The sequence below is a fragment of the Acartia tonsa genome, chromosome 8 (genome assembly GCF_053477335.1).
Source record: "Acartia tonsa isolate MP-2025a chromosome 8, ASM5347733v1, whole genome shotgun sequence".
Classification (NCBI taxonomy): Eukaryota; Metazoa; Arthropoda; class Copepoda; order Calanoida; family Acartiidae; genus Acartia; species Acartia tonsa.
Genome location: NC_137267.1, coordinates 37,910,873 through 37,932,081, shown reverse-complemented (window position 1 = coordinate 37,932,081; position 21,209 = coordinate 37,910,873). Strand labels below are relative to the sequence as shown.

Sequence of the window (21,209 nt, the reverse complement as noted above, 5' to 3'; positions counted from 1 at the left end):
TCAAAAGCAACCTGTAAAAATTTTGCTACTTTTTAATACAACTGTAAACATTTCTATAGATTCTATGGCAGTAAAAATACTATTTTTAGTGTGTACGTGCCAGCCGTTTGTTTCCTGCAGTAATTTTGAATAAACGCAGCAGAGCCTTCTTTTAGTAAAAAAAAAGCGGCTGCCGAGCCCTGATACGCGCAACTTTGATAAATGATATGGAAATATGTTTATCTGATCACGGCAGCCATACCAGGGATCTTAAGGGATAAGACAGTGGACGATAAATTTATTTACATCCCCAATGATGATAAACAAAATTATCCCTCATGTTATTAAACACGCAGGGATTCGAGGATGCATGATAAATATTGCCCAAGCTCTTGAAAAAACTAACAGCAAAGAGGGTTATTGCTTCCCACAAAAAAATTAGATTTTTAAAGAAAATGGGCCAAAAAATAGTTCTAAGTAATCTTCTTCCTATTTTCTTTGTTGACACCAATTTTAAGACGCATTAGGAATAACAGTTTTTTCCAATGTGCATTATCCCTAATCCTTGAAATTGACCTCGTAGTACAAAACATTACCACAACTAGTATTTTTTCTTTCTTTTCGTATGCAAAGCTTTTCTTTCCTTGCTTTGCTTGTGGTAGATTCATACGTTAGTTACTAATTAATAGCCTCTTAATAAAGCTTGACAAAAAAAACTTGAATGTGTTGAATTCTTTAACAAACAGAAAATATACTGTAAGTAAGAGCTGTATAATAAATCTAGCAAATTTATTTAAGCTTCGCTTTAATGCAGTTGTCTTATCCTTGTTCTGAAGTAAGTCTTGTTTCATATCCTTTCTAAAATCTGCATGTATGTTCATTTATTCTTTAAAAGACACGAGACTGCGCTTAATTTATCTTTTTTTAGCTGATATTTTTAAAAATCAAACAAAAAAATCTTGATTTTTTTACGAACTAAGTCAAAATAAATAACATTAGACATGTTTTTAAAACTTACAAGAATTTTTTTTAAATTCAAATACCTATAGTTCTCATGTTTGAATAATCTCAAAATACTAACTTCTAATTTAATGTATTTATATATTTAATGAAGACAATGTCTTAAAATATCCTACAGAAACTTTAAACATATGGATTTTTATCCTCACCCCTCCTCCTCACTCTCACATTATTTTCGCACCTTTTTTCAACCAGCAAATGTTGCAAAAAAAACTACTTGCCATAAAAAGTGTGGTGTGTCAAATTCTGGAATATTTTTGGGACCCTTACTCTTTTAGAGCTAGGTATCATTTTATCCAATTATTTATGAGGGTTTGATAGTAAGGTTTTATGCCAGGGAGTAAGGACATGAGGATCTAGATGACACACTCAAGCATTACTCATTTCATAGCAAACTGAACCTAATTTCACAATCTTTATCACAAAGTATTTAAGGTAAATAGTTGCAACTGTTTTTGGGCCAAGAATTTCTTTTACGTTTTCGGATAGAGCTTAGATTCAATAGGTATGAAACTAATGCAATTTTTTTTATTGAATACCCCATCCTTTTAGTATTGAAGTGCAACTATGAAAAGAGGGGGTTATTCTCTGGTATTCCTTTTAAGGCTAAGGCTGCCTTAGATATTATGGGCTGTACTGCTAATCATGTATCGAAAACAGCTTTAGAACATAATTACTACATAAAGCAAAATTTGGGATATGATTTTTGCTATGATGTCTTTAACAGTATTTATGATAAAAATTTGAAGAAAATAGGAAATTTTGGATTCCATGATAATTACTCATAATCATATGTTTAATGTCTGCAATATTCTTTAAATAGTACCCAAAGTTTTATAAACACCTTATCTCATTTGTTGGCATGAAAACTTGAGGCACTTTTATTAAATCTAAATTTGTTAAAGCAAATCAAGAGTATTCAAATTTTTTAACAAATAATTTTATTCCACACAAATGGTTATTTTGTTTATCATCCTTAAGGATTTAATAGTTATTTCTCGCATCGTATTATAAACGGCTTTCCGCGGATATAGAATGTAAAATTATAAGATTAAAACTAGTTTTTTTTGCCCCGAGGTGCCAAAGGTACTGGCTAAAAAAACTGGTTTTAATCTTATGATTGTACATTTTTATATTCGTAGAAAGCTGAATACGATGCTAGACATAGTTTTTTCGTATGGATGAAAACCGGTTCCTATCCACCGGATTCGAATGAATACGAGAAATCAATTTATATTCATTAAGATCCAGCTCTGTTTACATTCTATTTTCTGGAATATATTTCGTGGCAACCAGAGTGTATTTAAAATTGAATAAAGTCCTCCATATAGTAAGTACTTCCATTTGATTAATTCAATCCCTAAAAGGAAGGCAGATATAACATAATATGCTTTATAGTAGAATGGCCTAATTAATAACCTAAAATAGGAAATGGAGCAGTTTTTTTTTTAAAACCTCAACCTGAAGTAGTTGTATATAGGTATGCAAGAAAAAAAATTTTTAAAAAAAGTTTCATGTGAATTCTAGGCAGGATTTAGGCTAATTTGCAAGAAAAGTTTGGACCTATATGGAGATATTCCACATTATAGAAAGCTACCCTTCCCCTCCCCCCCCCCTCCCCCACCTCTACATTTTCTAGATTCATTAAACTATAATCGAAAGTAGTAAAGGGGGTTGGTTACCCCTGTAAGCAAGTGGCACAACCACTATCAGACAAAAAGCGCGCCATTGCCTTTTTATCTGTCTAGAAAAATATCCACTCAAAATATTTTCATTCAATTTCTTAAGGATAAACTTTAGCGAAAATATAAAAACTTTTTGAATAAATTTTCAGATCAAAAACTTTGTGAATTTTAATGACTTTATTAGAAAGATATAATAAAATGTTTCGTCTGAATGTTTTTTCCCCCTATGAATTATGACCACAACCAATATGTTATGATAGAACAAGAAGTAGGCCTTAGGGCAATTATAATGTTTTAATCAAAAGATATTGGGAATCATTAAATAGACCAAAAAATATTTTAAATAAAATTAGATTTTGATAAGAGAACAAATGCAATTTTGCCATTGATTTTTCCGCCGGTCTAAATATACTTTTAAAACACTGTTGTGTTCATTGCACTATTTTTCAATGGTAGCATAACTATTTTCCCTGGGTAAAAATTCATGATTATTAGAGAATATATGAAGAATATGAAGACGTAAAAAAGTCCCTCAACAAATCAGCATGTTACGTCATGAAAACGAGGGATAATCCATGTCTATTTTAGCGGTTTTATTTCCCACTCCTCCTCTCCTCATCCCTCATTTTTATGACGTCAATGAGGGACTTTATTCGTCTTCGGATATATCTTTTTTAGCTAGTTTACTTTTTCTCTAGCCCTGGTTTTATCTTCTAATCTAATGATAATAATAAAACTCAATAAAACTATCATAGAATATCAATCAATAATCATGTTTAAAACTTAATCACTTTTTTAGTTTAACTTTATAAAATTATACAATAAAGTAATCTTATAGGGGAAATCTTTTAAAATATAGGGTTTAAATAACAATTCGTGCCATACAATACAATGGAAAAAAATGACGTACATCCCCAATAATGATAAACAAAATCACACATTACTTAGTTCTATATTATTGGTTGAATTGTTTATACACAACTAAAATTAATTTTGAAAATATTGCTTGATAAAATATGAACAAAAAAAGGGCAAAAATAAGCACTGTCTAATACAGCAAGGCATTAAAAAATAGATTAAAATAATACAGACTTAGTACCTAGTAGTACCATGTTATAATATCAGGAAGGGAGGGGACATTGGACTTTAAATTACACTGGTACCATAAGTTTTTAAACCACATTCTTTTAATTGGCTTAAAAATGTTGAATTTTAATTGTTCATACCAAACTATTATTATCTAATTTTTCTACTTTTTCTTGTAATTTTGTTTATTATTATTGGGCATGTATATCAATTTATCTTTTCATTGTCTTATCCCTTATGATCCCTGGACTAATATACAGTAATTAATAGTTGAGTTGATATTATGAACCCTATTTAATGTTATGACCTATAGATCAAGGATCTAAGACTGGGCCTTTCACGGATGCAGGGACTTGGCAATGGAAAATGAATTAATCTCCCCCTCCCCTATCCCCCCTTTTATTTTTGGTAACTAATAGTGGAATGAAGGGAAGGTTGAAGATTAATAAAAAACCCTCAGTGTCTTATCCCTTCCTCCCTGGACCTTTGGAGACTATAGCTAAGCCATTAGACTTAATAACACATTTAATAGACCAATAAAAACTCCTTTTTAAATTCTAATACGGAAAAAAGTTAATGAAACACAATAAAATGAAAGTTATTATTAGGTCTTATATTACAAAATACCCAAAAGTATTACTACTGCAAGTCTGATTGCCAAATAATTCATCTGTTATATAATGAATTTCTGTACACGTAGAAAATCAAATTTTAAAAACAGAATCTTGTGGACATTCTATGGCATAGAGTAGTTGTGCAACTAAAAAATGCAATAGTAACAATTGCATCTAATGTTATTTTTACATATATTTGTTAGGAGATAAATCTTCAAAAGTCGGAAGGGCAATTTTTTTTTTATGACAAATATTTACAAGTAGGCACGTGTGGTAATAATATAGTTTTTTAACAATCAAGGCCATAATAACATTAATGGATTTTTAAAAATATAATTTATGACTGATATTTTTATGTATTTTTGTTGAAAAAGATAGAAAATATCAGGGAGGAAATGACCATTGGACTGTAATTTACACTGGTACCAAAAGTTTCTTTTTTAACATGCTCTCTTATTTCTTGCTCAAAACTTTGGGTACTTTTATTTAGTGATGGCAATCCGTCGAATTTTTGGGCCGGATTCGGATTCTTCAAGAATCCGTCAAAAAAAGTGGCGGATTCCTTGCGGATTCCGAATTCTTATATTTGGCGGATTCCGGATTCGGATTCCGGATTCTAGCAACATTTTAAAAGGATTTTTAAATTTTTTAAAAAACTAAGTGCTGCATATGTCTTAAAAATCAATGTTCTTGGTGTTCTCTATAATTCACTTCCGAGAATCGAACCAGATTTTAAAAGATATTATATATAATGATGAAAATCTTTGCCTTCAAAGAGGAGGAGTTGAAAGAAAAAACTCAAGAAGCTAATTTTAGCCTACCAATCCGGATTGCCAACCCTACTTTTATTACCTATATCTTGTTTGGTTGGTGAAAATTTGCAATCTAAATAGTTTTGTTTATCATCATTTACCACCCATTATCTTATCCCTAAAGATCCATTTTTAATGGCATGTGCCTTGGTGCAATGATTTGTAGGATTTAGATGATTTTAGCGGCCCCCTAATTACATACCCCATTGACACATACTATAATTACAATGTAATGGCTAGATGTCAAATCCTAAAGTTTTAATTACGGATTAATTACGCTTGGGAAATTGAGATGTGTTTACTATAGTATACAGTTTTAATTTAACAATTTAAAATAAAACTTTTAAATTTGAAATCAGATTTTCGGTATATATTTTCTATAAAAGTTAAAGATTGTTGTTAAAACAAATCAATCAAAGCTTTACACGTACTTTTTAACCCCCTGGCATGATAGACAAACAACCCCTTAAAAATTGCCCAAAATACTTTTAAAAGTCTGCATATGAATAACAAACATGGTTATTCTTTCAGTTGTTTGGTATTAAAGAATCACACTATGATAATAACCTTAGTTAGCCTTATATCATAGTGTTTTTATGACATAAACGAGTCTTTAGTAATATCCTATAAACACATTAAAAGACATACCTACCAAAAGTGAATGTGAACATTTTACAGTGGTATCAAAAATGCTTTTTTTGGTAATGTTTTAGATCAGAGTATTAATATTGTAAAATAATTCTTTAAATTTGAATTAAAATTATCTAAAAGGTCCTCAAATGGAAAGTTTTGCTCTCAATATATAAATGTGTTTAAGATTGTGTACGTGGTCAGGGATCTGAAGGGATAAGACAATGTATGATAAATTGCTATACATCTTCAACGATGATCAACACATTAACCAGTTCTGGAGATTAATACCTGAGTTTAAAAAATTAATATTGCAAGTTTAAAACCAACCAATATAAAACTACCAAATGTTTTGAGCCAACGAATAAGATAACAAGGTTTGGGTACCAGTGTAATTTACAGTCCAATGTCCCCTCCCTGCCTGGTATGTGATAGTGTGTTTGGTTGTATAGGGCGCATCTTTGGGCCAGGGATACCCAGGCTTCAGTTAAAGAAGAATTCTTTATTTCTTTACCACTTTACAAAAGCATTTTAGAAAATTTGTTGGCATATTTTACAAATAACATTTTATAAGCTTTATTTCCAAATTAGCAACAGTGCCCCTAGCATTTAGGTACTCTGTATTCAAAGGAATGAATGACGTGGACTGTAAAATAGCCTAAAACCATCCCAAGGCCTAAAAATAGCCCAAAGCCATTGTAGACGTATGTGAAGCTTCCTTAAAAAGAAGAACTTAATGAGATCCGTAGTTGTTGAAATAGTAAACTTCAGATTCAGACAAAAAAACCTTAATACTTTAATCTACGATGCGCAATGCTTAAAGTTCCTGGAATTTTAAGCATCTGATCAGAACTTGCACGAACTTTTCCTTTTCTAAATATTATGAATAATGCAGCATGATATTTCTACAGGGGTGGATATTAACAACAAATATACAAATAAAAACAAAAATTTATCAAATAAAACAGTTATATAATATGCATCTGTTATTTTATTTGAAAAAATAAAATTGATTTTATTCAACCCTGAATTTTATAGGTTGAGGTGCCATTTGAAGTGGTGTCTTGTATTTTTTTTCAAAAGAACTTTAACATATTTGTATTTTCTTTAAAATATCATAATTTTGGGTTTTTTAAAAATTCTGACTATTAAATTGAACTTAAATCTTTAAGTTTTTATCTTAAATACAACAAAAACTAATTAAAATTTGTTGTAGTACAAAAATTATTTAAAAACAATTTTTAAACACATAACCATATATGAAATATAACTTGATTATTTTTCCCAAAAAAGGTTGAAATTAATATAGTTATAAGAGGCCACTAGGGCTTCTATCTAAATTAATTAGTAGATTTATTAATACGAATTTAAAGCTTTAAACAAGCACTGTTTTGTTAAAGGTTGCGCAGCAATAACAAGCAAGCATATTTGATATAAAAATCAGTGAAATTATGTTTTTACAATAAATTAGAGTCGAGCAATAATCATTTTTGATATCAGTAAGATAGACAGACATACCTATTACAAAATACTTTTTCAAAATTAGATTATTATTGATTGTCCTTTGATGAATGACCGACGTACCAAATAAATTATAATATACTGTATGATCATTGATACTCGCCAAATATTTCAACCGACAATCTTAATATTAAGTTACTCAGAAAATCGCATTTCTCTGATAGCATTATGGACAAAGTGAAATATAGAGTAGCTCGACTATTATTAACCTAAATGTAGATTATAGTTGCAAAAAGTGGCCAACAAATGGTTCTAAACCACTCTAAAAACCATAACGAATAAGAAATTGTGAAAAAACTCACGGACTTTAAGGGATAAGTCAATGAACGATAATTTAAAATACATCCCTAATGATATTTAACACCCGTTAGGTAATTAATATTATTGATTGAAACATTTGGAACCAACCAATCAAAATTCAATAAAAACTTTTTTTAGCCAACGATAAGATAACGTGGTTATGCAACTTTGGGAATCAGTGTAATTTACTGTTTACTGTCTCCTCCCTCCCTAGAAATTGTGGAAAAAACTAGGCTCTAAAAAGTTTTTCTTATCTGCGGACAGTTTAAGTCATATCTATAGACAGTGTTTCTGCAATACAACTAGGAGGGAGGTGACATTGGACTGTAAAATATATTAGTTTCAAACTGGTAGTTTCCAAAAATGAAACAAATAATATTCTACAGAAAGAGTAATTTAGTTTATCATCATTGGGGATGAATTCATCTTCAATTGTCTTACCCCTTGTCTGATTTAAAAACAAAAGCAAGTTCAAGTTGTAGCTTTAACATGATAACACTTTCAGAAGAGTTTATAAGTGAGAATAAAGTAGTTGGGGGACCATACTATAAAAACATAAAAATTAAATATGTTACTATAATTTCTTTTTAAATTACCGGGTATTACAGAAAAATTTTGTGTATTTAGATTACTTTCTTTAAACTAAAACTGAAAAAATATGTCCATAAATTAGAATATTTTTTATCAGTGTTTATGAGTAAGGAGGACAAGATTTTATGAGCATAAGAACCCCAGGGTGGTACAGTATAAAAACTTGTACCAAAACGTCATAATTTTTAAAGTCACACCACTCCACTAAACTAACCCACGTGAAAAATGTCCTCTTTTTTTTGCGGCTAAAATGACTTCTAATGTGGTTTTTAACTGTCTTGAATGGTCAAAAAGAGTTGGAAGCAATTAATAGAGTCGTAGCTGCTCTATAGTTGAGTTAAGTACGTTCGTTTGTGAGGTAGGTATGTAACTTTAAGAATAGTAGAACAAAATTATCTTGAATGGGCTGTTCTTTAATATAATCAGGGGGGGGGGGACATAGGAATGAAAGTTACACTTGTAACCAAAGTTTAGTTATCTTATTCGTAAGATCAAAACCTTTGGATACCATAACTTTTCAACTAATAATCAGCCGAAGGGATATTTTTGCCTTTCATCATTGGGAACGAATATCAATTTATTGTCAATTGTCATATCCTTTTGATCTTTGAATATTATAGTTATTTTTTTACCAAAATAGATGTGCTACTCTAGAACATAAACATGCTTGTATCATAATAGCCCATCTAATCAAAGCGAGAAAAAAGTTGTATTTAGACAGAGATGAAAATCAAGATTCCTCAATCTAATTCCACAAATAAAAAGCTGAAAAGATAATATTCAAAGTTGATTATGAATGCTTAGACATTTTAAATGTTTAGTCATTGAATTTAGGATTTTGTTTTGTGAGCCTTTATTCTCTTATATGAGGTAGTATGTTTTTTTCGTAGTAAAAGATTTGGATAACAAATGAACCGATTGAGTTCTCCACTTTAGGAAAGCTATACACATAACCCGTTATAGTTTTCAGCTCTTTATCTGTCCTAATTCATTACCCCTTTGAATACATATCCCCTAGATGCTAAGGCTGCAACCGCTAGTTTTAAAATAAAACATTTACTTTATGCTTGAGAATTATGTATTGTTCTATTGGGATAAAAGAGTATTGTTCAAGATTCTTTTTATATTTTCATTATTAATTGATTCTGTTAATAATAACAATTACCTAACAAAAATCATTCAATTTTAATGTGTGTAGGGCAAAACAATTTAGATTAAGGTTTATAAGGCTTACAGTAAGTTTAATAATATTATCTATAATACAAAGTAGAATGATGTCTGTCCGTCCGTCCCTTAAGATCTCGGTAACCGATTGGATTATACTCTTTAGAGAATATACCTACTGGTCCTGAGGTGGTTTTAGGCTATTGTCTTGGGGGGTGGGACACCCACAACCCCCCCAAAAACAAAAAAATCCCAAACTATTTTTTTAGGCAGTTATTTTATTTATTCAGTTATTTTTAAATAAATGGCAGCACCAGAAATACTTAACTTTTTTTAATTACCTCTTGGGGCAAAGCCCCTAGAAACTAGGGGCGAAGCCGCTAGTATATATATATCTAATATGCAAAAAAATAATGCAAAAATTAAAGACAAATTGAAAGACACTCCTAGTGTAAAAAAGGCTTGACTTATATCTTAGTGTTTCATAAAGCTAGTAAAATATAAACTTTATTTTAAATAAGAAAATATTTTAGTGCTAAAAATATCAGCGAAGATAATGAACTTATTCACACCGATATCTTTAAAAAAAATTAGACAACATTATTTTAACTTCGATTGATGGTAAGTTAGTGGTTTTTTTTACTATTTTCTATTTTGTTCAACTTGTTATTTGGTGGTTTTGAGAAAACATCAATCGTCTTAGCTTACATATTACATAGCTTGGAATGACTCATAAGGCGCCTTTGGGTACAGTGTCAATGCACAGTAGCAAAACTTTATAAAAAAAATCTTTAAAAATCTAAGAACTAGAATTCTCAAATTTATTATCATAAATTGATATACATCCCCAATGATAATTGACAAAAATGATCTATTCTGTAGATTAATGATTAATACATAGTCCAATGTCCCCTGGATAAAGTTGCAAAATGGCAACTTTGATAAAAATTTTGCTATTTATATCCTTGGTAAGTGGGTTTATATGAACACTAATGGGCACTATCTAGTCTAAAAATTGCACGCTCAAATTATCAGACATGAGTTTTTAACAACCATTGTAATGTAGACTACTACTAAAGATTAGAATACTTATTTACAAGAAACATTAGACGGTGGTAGGTTAGATTGTTCATTGAACAGGTTTTAGGCAAAAACAATATTTCAATCAATGGTTATGTTTTCCAGTGAGGGAGGGGACATTGGACTGTTAATTACACTAGTACACAATGTTCTATAACCACGTTTATTAGCTTAAAAACTTTAATTCAAAAGTGATTGGTTCGTTCCAACTTTTCAGGCGAAGGGGTAAATTCTTTGGGGCGAAGCTCCTGATAATATGTATTGTAGTAAGGTATTTTTGTCCAAATAATAAGTAGTTAGGATTGATATGTTTAGCTTTCTATAAATAAAAGGCAGACAATCTGGAGAACCTCTAATATATCAAGGGCCCATAGTTGTGTACTGGTAGCCTCGTAGGGTAATCAAATAATGTGTAGGGTAGGCCAAATACAAGGATTTATGTTTTCTGTTCTAAATCACGAATAGGGCTTTGTATTTTAAGAATTAAATGGATAAAAATAGCACTTTCATGTGTTATTTACTTTGACATATTAGAAGAGAAAACAAAATGTCTAAAAAAAAATAATGTAAAATTAATGATTTGTTTGTTTAAATTACTACCTTTTATAAATAAATTTTCTATGTTTGGTTTGGAAAAATCTTGAAATCTAGTAGATGAATGACATAGGTGAATTTTGGAAATTGCTTGATTTATGGTCGTTTTAAATATACCATTGCTCTTCCCCTTCCCTGGCTCCAATTAGGATGATTTAAACCAATGACCTGGCCACCTCAGATTTTAGAAATAAATAATAATTATCTTCGCTGTTACAATCTTTGTTTTATGTGTCTGAGGGGGGGGGGGGGAGTATGTAATTTTAATATAAATCTTAATCAAAATTAACACAATATTTATTTTACTAGGTATAGAGGTTTTATTTAATTTATTTTAAAATAAAGAACTTTTTATAGCGGTAATCATGTTCTTGGAGTTTTAAATATGTCTTATTGCTTTGACATAATACTTGACAAAAAGCTGAAAATTTATTAGTTGATAAGTTTAAACATTGTAAGAGATTGAAGAAAAAATCAAAATTCAATGAAGGTACCCAAAGTTTATAACTTTGGGATCCAGTGTACCAATCCATTGTCCAATCCCTCCCTTGGTTGCTCTGTACATAGGATAGAAAAAGTGGCTGAATTTCAAATAACTGTTTTTAAATGTGACCCCATAAAAATTTCAAGGTTATGCCTCCAGAGACATAGGTATAAGTCAATCATGTGTCCCCAAAGTTTTATAATAGTATTTTCTAATTCGTTGGCTAGGGACAATTTTGATTAGTTGATTCATTGAGTTGAGTGTTCAAACGTTTCAACCACTAATTATAATCTACAAAATGGTTAGTTTTGTGTAACATCATTGGGGGGAGTACATCAAACCATAAGCCATTGTCTTATCCCTTTAGATACCTCAGTAATTTATAAAAATATTCTACCTCCAGTTAACCCATCCCTGTAACCCCTGTATTTCGTTCTGCTCTCTTCTACACGATTTAGAATTACGATTTGCGTCTAGTTTTAAAAACGCTCTACCTCTTCAATTACATTTTTAAGAAGCGCAGCTACTAAACAATTCTTGCATTATTTGTCAAACAATTGCAAATTCACTGATGTATTTCAGGAGGGAGGTGAAAGTTGACTATAAATTACACTGATACCACAATTGTTAAATTCACAATGTCTTATTCGTTGGCCTATAACTTTCTTAGAATTTTTAATTGGTTGGTTTCAAACTCGATCCAATCAAACGTATATCAAATTATCATCCATTGTCTTCTCCATTTAATTTTTTTTTATTATTCAATTTGTCTCGCTCCATTTTATTAAGAATGAATAAAGGCTTAATCGTCAATTTTTTGTTTAACAATGAAATTTTTGGTGACATTTTTTTTATTGTGTTAAATATTAAGAAAGTATTAGCTCTCAGATATGTCTTTGTTTTTGAGATGCTGTGCTTCAAAAATAATCATGATACATTATAAGGACAAAAGCTAGTAAATGAAAATAAATCAAAACATTGCCTCACATTTTTTACAATATAAAAACATTAGTTACCAAATTTATGTCATTTAAACTAACCTAAGAGATCTTAGCATATCATCGAAAACAAATTAATTTGGGCAATTTTCGAGAGAGAAAAAATCTAGCAAAAAAAAGAAAAATCTTCAAAGCTCTAGGTATATATCCTTATTACCGTTCAAAATTAAACGAAAGAGAGATAATAAATTGCAAGGAGTAATAACTTTCAGTTGTAGGAATAAGTATGCATATCCTATTTTATAAAGTATTAAGGTATTTTTGTCTGTATCTTCAGATTATAAATACTAGTGAACTTATAAGAGTTCTCCATTTTATTGAAGTTTCACAAGGTCCTAGATGTTAAGGGCGCAGCTTCAAGTTTAAGATAAGCCGTTACCCTGTTATAATGAAATCTTGGTAATTTCTAACTTTTATTAAGCCTACCAGTGCCCAAGTGTAGGTAGGTAGGTTGGTAAGTAGGCATGGGTATGGGTACCTACCAGGGGATATCAAGGGATAAGACAATGGACAATAAATTAATATACATTCCCAATGATGATAAACAAAAATGCCTATTCTGTAAATAAAATAGGTTATTGGTTGTATAGTTTGGACAAACCAATAATATGTGCCCAACGTTTCTGCAGAAACGTGGTTATAAAACGTTGGGTACCAGAGACATTTACAGTCGAATGTAACTTCCCCTCCTCCCTGGTGCCTACCCCAGGTCAAACACAAATTTTAGCACGGCGACGTGACATGATTACTAATTTACAACCAAAACTACGTGGCTCTCACCTATACCCCAACATCAATATTTGTACAGTATGTTCAGTGTACTTTTAGCAGGAAGGGAAAGAACAAAGAAGGACTGTAAATTACACTAGGATCCAAAGTGTGATACTACATAATCTTATTCGCCGAATACTTTAATTGAATTTTGATTGGTTGGTTCTAAACCTTTCTATCAATTTCTATCAATAGAAGGGGTAATTTTGTTTATTATCATTGTTTACTAAAAAAAACTTGAATACAAACGTTGAAAATGATTTTGTTGGGATACTCAAACTACATGCCTAGACACATATAGTCAAGATAGAGTTGTACATTTTAAAACAGACAAAATTTATTGACAATCCCTGCCAATTTCACTAATTAGTAGGTAAGGTTTTTAGACTAAATGAGGAAAAGATAAATGGAAATAAGTCATGATGCAAAAAAAGTTAATAAATTTATTAATAGATGTTGTTACAACAAAGAAACACCAAAATTAAAGGTGTAAAAGGGAAGAGCAGGGTTAACCAGGGAAGAAAGGGGCAATGGCAGACAAAGCGTTCTGCACCCATTACTCTTTGCCATTTAAGCTAGAGAGAAGATTAGGGCTAGGATAATATTCTCCTAAAATGTCCTACCCCTGGATCCCTGTGTTTATAGCAAGGGTCCTGATTTAGCCTACAGCGTAGCCCTGCTAGCCACAGTGTCAATGGATTTTGCAAACATTGACGAGATTTTTACTCGCGCATGCAGTGTTCTAGAACCAATATATAAAGCTTATCATCAACCACTCTCTTACTGAATGAAACACAGGGAGGGTGGAGACATTGGATTGTAAATTAAATTGGTTCCAGCAACTGTATAACAAAGTTATCTTATTCGATTGGTTATTTACAATCTAGAAAGATGACAAAATAAGCAAATAAAGGAGGGGGGGGGGAATGGATGGTTCACTGGAGTTTAAAGGATCCACCTCCCATTATTGTTATCAGACATGGACAACATAAAAAGACAATGGTAATTTTGGTAATCAAATATAGCTCAAACAACTGACATAAGAATAATCTTATTATCTCTGGGCCTCCCTCTCTTGCAGAAGCGAAGCTACTCTGCAGCTGGTATGTACGTCATCATTATCACAGAATAATCACATGATAATCTAAGGCAAAGCAAATATAAATTTACTAATATGCAGGGAGGGAAGAGACATTGAACTCAAAATTACACTGATACACAAAGTATCATAACTATGATATCTTATTCGTTGCCTTAAAATCATGGGATTCTTTTCGTTGATTTTGATTGTTTGTTACTAACTTTTTAATCAGAAATTTTCATCTACAGAAGGTAGGGAATTTTGTGTATCCCCATTGGGGATGTATATCAATTTATATTCGATAGTCTTATTACTGACTAATGTGTATGTCGACTTATTGCTTCTTGATTCAATGAACTGCACGGGACTATCGGATATTGTCATCCTTGTTATCCAGTGTCCAAGTTCTATTATAAACTATGTACATCCTAAATTAAATGCATAAGAGTAAACTCCAGGAATCTTAAGGGTTAAGACAAATATCTTTTGTTATACATCCTTGATTATGATAAACAAGATACCCCTTCTGTAGATTAAAAATATTGATGGAAAAATTTGAAGCAACTCATAATAATTCACTACAAGTACACAAAGTTTTTTCACAGTTATTTCACAGTCCAATGTCCACTCCCTCCATGGTAAACTCCCACCATTTCAAAATGGGGAAGGAGAGAAACATTTAAGTTTGGGGGGCCAAATTTTGAAGAGCCCATTTCTAAGATGTTCTGATATCCAAAAATAATGTTCAGAGTAATTCAACTTTAAATCGTACGAAGCATATTCAGAATCTGGTTCTATGATCCTTAAATCAAATAATTATACAGTCCAATTTATGGCCTAAAACCTTTTAAAGTGGAATGAAATAATACGACAATTATGAATGTCTTATGGTTATATATTTTTATATTTGCAAAAATAGAAGCGCAGCTAGGTACTCTTTATCTAAAAATTATTTTCCCATTGAATTTACTTTCACATGACATTCTAAGTTAATAGTTAACGAGTAAATACCTAACTTAGTCTAGGACTGAATTTTTAAAAGGTGTTGAAGAGCTTTTTAGTGAAAATATTTTTATTTTTATTACAATAAAAGTTGCATAACTATACGTTGTACCAGGAATAGTAAGGGATAAGACAATGGACGATAAATTGATATAACAAAAATAAGTAACCCTACTGCAAAATAAAATTATTTGTTCGAAATCAACGAATCAAAATATAAAAACATTGTAACAAAACTTTACAGTAGAATTTACAGTCCAATGTCCCCTACCTCTCTGTAACATACATATACATATACTTCATTATTTTGATTTTAGAACGAACCTCTTGGGATAAACAGAAAAACCTGTTGAGATTTGAACTCAAAATTGCATTTCTTTAATTAATTGCATAGATGGTCATTCACCTGATATCTTAATTGGTTGAAACATCAAAATTGCAAATAATATTCGCGGTTTTTTTAGCATTAAAATGGCAGATTTTCTTGGCCATTTTTTTTACAAATTCTTTTTATGTTTTCAGCTTCAAAATGATCATTGGTACAGATAATTGTTAGGGCTTACCCTTAAAAAATAAATTAGTTTACAACATTATGCTGTAATTGCCAAGAATTTTGAGCACAGAATGAAAAAACACCCTGCCCGTTCACTGGTTTAACAGCCGTGAAAATGTGAAGAAACAAGAAAACAAAAGGATATATTTTTCTGCAATGCCATAAGGCCTTCAGCATCATCAAATGTTTTAGGGGTAAAAAGGAACATTAAATGATATGTCAATTAATTTCAGGGTATATAACCAAGTAAATAAAGTTTTTCTTTCAAATCAAAGGAAAGGTAAAAAACTTATTTCTATTTGATCGGTTATTTAAAAAAATATGTGATGTAACTTATTTTGATATAAACACGTTATCTCATTCGTTGGCTTAGAACCGTAGGTTTCTTTTGTTTGACCTTGATTATTAATTTCTATTATAATTAGGGATGAATAACAAATTAACGTCAAATGTCTTATCCCTTTAGATCCTAGGCAAATATGGAACAAAGGGGCAAAAATGTCAATTAGCCTATCCTATCATACAAAGTAGTAAGGTTTTCTTATCCGAAGCTAAAGATATCAGAAATTGATGGTTTTAGGTCATTTTTCTGACCTCCCCCGCGCTCCCCCTAAAGCTAGGGACGAAGCATCAAGTCATATCATACAAGATTTAATATAAAAGTGTTACTTTATTCATTTTAGTTAGGCGCCACTATGGTACACAGTCTACTGACGATGCAAATTGAAATAGAACAAGGATGACAACGTCCAAAAGTAAACAAGCACAAATTATTTACAAATGGGCATATTTTTGTTTATTCTAGCATGATCGACAGACCGACAGACTGGAACGTGATGTTCTTATCAAAGGTGTATATTTAGAAGAAAACTAAAACACCAGTCTTTCTTTAATAAAATTTCTCCCAAAGCATTACGGACAAATGGAATTATAGAAGAGCTTTGCTACTAAAAAGGATCCGGATAGTATATGTACATGTTATACATAACTCCACATTAGTTAAGTTAATACAATACGTCAAATATTGGAGAAGTATATTGATAAAAAATTTTGATTTAAATTTCAAATTAAGGGGAAAAAGAAGAATTGAAAAGTTGTAGAGGTAAATAAAGTATTAAGAGTAATTCAAACTTTAATTTATAATTAAAAATAATTTCTAATAGGTATTAGGCTAAAGAAACAAAAACCTTACAAAAATGGTTTTATATAATTCAAATAAGTGTATTTTGAGTTTTAGTAGGCAGATCTTTTGAGTAAAAAATATTGCCTTAACTAAATAAATCTCAGAATTAAACTAATTCTATAAAAATGTAATTGAAGACTACTTTACTAATCCCCTTGATGCCTTAAATGTAATACATTATTATATATTAGTTGATCCTAATCAAAGTTTGCCTTTTTTGGCAGCAGATGCGCCTCCTATCTTTTGCCCTACTACCAAGCTACTACTATAACACAAGGTTCCTTAAATCAATCAAGTAATTTTGTCATGTCAATAAGAAAGACCATTTATTAGGGATCTTAAGGGATAAGACAATGGAGGATAAATTGATTTACACACAATGAAGATAGTCAAGATTATGGGTTTAAAAGTTTGGGCACAAATAGCTTGCAACCAACCAATCACAAATAAATCAAAGTACCCAAAGATTTTGAGCCAATAAATAAGAACTTACGGTCATAAAACTTTGGGTACCAGTGAAGTTTACAAAATGGATAAAAGAGGTCACAAGTTTATTCCATATTGGTATTTTTATTAACATCAGATAAAATATCTTGACTTAATTAAGGAACCGTGTGTCTCATCACCTTAAATAAACACTACTACTAGCGCTGCTCTTAATAGATATTTGTTTACCACAGTTTTTAGCTAAATTAATTTGGGGGTTTAGAGATTGGGTTAGGGTTGTGATAAATATTCGCATAAAATTTTGGATGATAATACCTAGGTATTCTAAGTAATAAGCAATGAAATATAAACAAAAAGTTGGCGTAAATTGATCAAGTTTACAGATCTAATAAAAATGGCACAATTGTAGCTTTAAAAATCAGGGAAATTTAAATAGAAGATAATTTGTTACTAAAGAAAAAAAAATTAATAATATTTGAAACTGGAAAATATTAGAAGTTTGCTTATCTGCTATTAACATATCCCTGTGTTACTTACAAAACAAGATTTTATATAAAATCTTTCAATGATGCAATTAATAAAAAAAGACTGTCCACTTACTTTTATATTCTTGGCTGGCTCCAGTGAGGAGTTGATAGAAAATATGGAATGTCCTTTCATCTTGCTGCTGACGAATAACACGGGCCTTCTCCAGCAAATACGTTTCTGAAATTAAATAAAGATGAAGATTTTTATAATTATTTAACGCACCGTATTATAGACAGCTTTCCACGGATATTAAAGTAAAAATTTTAAGATAAAACCCAGTTTTGTTAGACTCAAGGGGCATAAGACCCAGGCTATTAAAAGTAGTGGGTATTAATTTTATGATTTTTATTTTAATACCTAATCGTGGAAAATTGTCTGTCATACCATGTTATTCGTGATTTTTCAGTATGGCTGAGAACCGATTCTAATCCAATGTTTCAAAGCCACAGATAGTTTGTACATCCGTCGGGATTGTTTATAAAACTTTGGGGACCAGTAAAATTCAAAGTCCACTGTCCCCTTCTTCCCTGAAAAGTATATCTGACGGACGTACGAACATGACCTAATTATTTAGTAGCTGCGCTACTAAAAATAAATTTTCCCAGTATTTAAAGGATATTAATTACGTCCATTCATAAAACAAATGTAATTAAGAAGTCATTATAATTAATCTTGGGTATAAAAACAGGCTTGAAGTACAACAAACTTCGTCTAAATAATGATCATATTTTGTATCCTATTTATCAAATTCTGCATTCGGTAGTAAGGCTGTAAATAATTTAAAGAAGACAGGGTTGTGGGTTTAATCCAGTGATCTAAAGGGGTAAGACAATAGCCGATAAATTCATGTACATCCCCAATGATGATACACGAAATTTCCCCTTTTGTAAATTAAAATCAGTGGACGTTTGAACACTCAACCTAATGAAGCAACCAATAAAAATCCACCAAAATCCCTAAAGTCAACAAATAAGAAAACAATATTATAAAACTTTGGTGATTCTCTAGTGTAATAAAAAGCCAATTGTCCTCTCTCTCTCTCTGGATTTAATCGCCATTTTCCTCACCCTCCCGCAAATCTATGTCATATTTGATTGTATATTAACATTTTGAACTTTTAACCTTTAAGATAATACATTAAATACTTTACTTCAACTTATTGATTGGCTTTTGTGGCTTTATCATATCGGGATAAACTTTGATTAAATTAGTGAGAATATTATATCAATACAGTAAATTATACTGGTACCCAAAGTTTTATGGAAATGCTGAAAAACGTTGGTTTCTTTATTACTGGTTAATATTGGTTGATTGCTTAAAATTTGTAATGTCCAACCAAAAATTCTAAGCTACATAAGAGGTAATTTTGCATCAAATCAAATCGTAGTTAAAATTAAATCACCGAGGAGCTACAAAAATTATATTTTTTGAAACAATAATATCAATAGCATTTTTCTTTGTGGGCTGTAATAGTGCCAATTATCCCTTTCCTAAACACAATTTCAGGAAGGGAAGGGAACATTGGACTGAAAAGTACACTGATACCCAAAGTTTTAAACAAATATATCTTGTTCTTTGGCTCAAAATCTTAAACTGAGTGTTATATTATTGAATTTCACAAAATTTTTAAAAAATAATTTTAATCTACAGAAGGGCTAGGTATTCTATTTACATCATTGAGGATGTATATCAATTTAACGTCTATTGTCTAATCCCATAAGATCCCTGACACAATATACACTCACACACCCAACAAATAACCTGCGGTTCATACAAAATGACAAAAAGGTATTAGTATTTAGAAAACAGCATTCAGATAAGGTTTTCTTCTTTCATGGGGGTAAGGAGGTCATAGGGGCATGTGCAATGAACCTATCTGTCTGTATCGTAGGATCTCGCTAACCGCTGAACCGATATGGTTCCTCTTTACAGTGTAGCTTCTCATAAGTCCTGGGAAGTTTTATAGCTATTTGGGGGAGGGTAACACCACCGTCCCAAGAGAAAGCGCCAAAATATAAAGCGGAGTTTTTTAGCAAACAGCTGACCTTAACATAGATTGAAATGAAAACATTTTAAGTGCCCTTAGAGGCCTCTAGTATTAGATAAGAAAGTAAATATAATTTTTGCTGTATTTAATTTTCTCATAAAAACAGGAACATATGTATGATTCTATAATAGAACAAGGAAAACAGAACCATACAGTTTTAATCCTAATATGTAACAGAAAAAAAGACAAGGACAAATATAGTTTCTTAGAAGCACAGCTTAATTGTAAATATAAAAAGGATTATTCAATGAAGGGCATTATTATTTGTAGCAAGTGAAAAATTACCACTTCTGTAAATTATAATTATCTGTTGAAAAGTTTAAATATTAGTTGGTTTGAAGCAACCAATCAAAATAAAATTTAAGTACCCAAACTTTTTGAGCCAATGAGGTTATAAAACTTTGGGTACCAGTGAAAAATGCTACTGTCAAAGCAATTGCCTCCCCAATTTGTACCCTTTAATTATAATACCTCTACTTCTGTTTTTAATACATTAAAAGTCATTTCAAACATACTTAAAATCAAGCTATAACAGCACAATTTCTGTCTGGGCAATCACGATTATCTGTTGTGATTAGATTGAGATTTTTTTCAAGGAAACCACTTTAACTTCGTTCCTATCTGTAACACCAACCTATTAAATCCCCATACATGTTACGACATTGCAGTTAAAGTTTTACAAGAAAGTTTTCATCATTTTAAACCCCGGAACTTATATGAAGCGCTCATGAAATGAAGAACTCTATCGGTTCAGCGGTTCTTAAGCTACAGACAAAAAAATCGTACTAATATAAATAATAAGATAAGATATAACTACAAATCTTAATACCCTTCTTACAAATGTAAATCAAGTTCAAAATTATTATTAATTGACGAAAACACAAAAAAAAATTCAAAAAATGAAAAAGCTTTTTATATTTTTAAGTATTTCTGAAGCGACGTTCCTTGCCATATTTCCGAGTCAAGGTTCCCAACAAAAGCACATTGTTAGCTTCAGGTTCAAATTAATTAGATTAATAAAAAAGGAGTGAGTATCCTC

General features: G+C 30.8%; 1 protein-coding gene across 7 annotated transcripts in view; it reads right to left on the bottom strand.

Moving 5' to 3' along the window:
- Positions 1-21,209, bottom strand: part of zip (myosin heavy chain 10) — a 206,062-nt gene that overhangs the window by 105,346 nt on the left and 79,507 nt on the right. For all 7 annotated transcript variants that reach the window (XM_080170331.1, XM_080170330.1, XM_080170327.1 and 4 more), the window contains one exon: positions 18,196-18,300. In XM_080170331.1, coding sequence (XP_080026457.1) covers positions 18,196-18,300 — 105 coding nt within the window. The remainder of the gene's footprint in view (positions 1-18,195; positions 18,301-21,209) is intronic.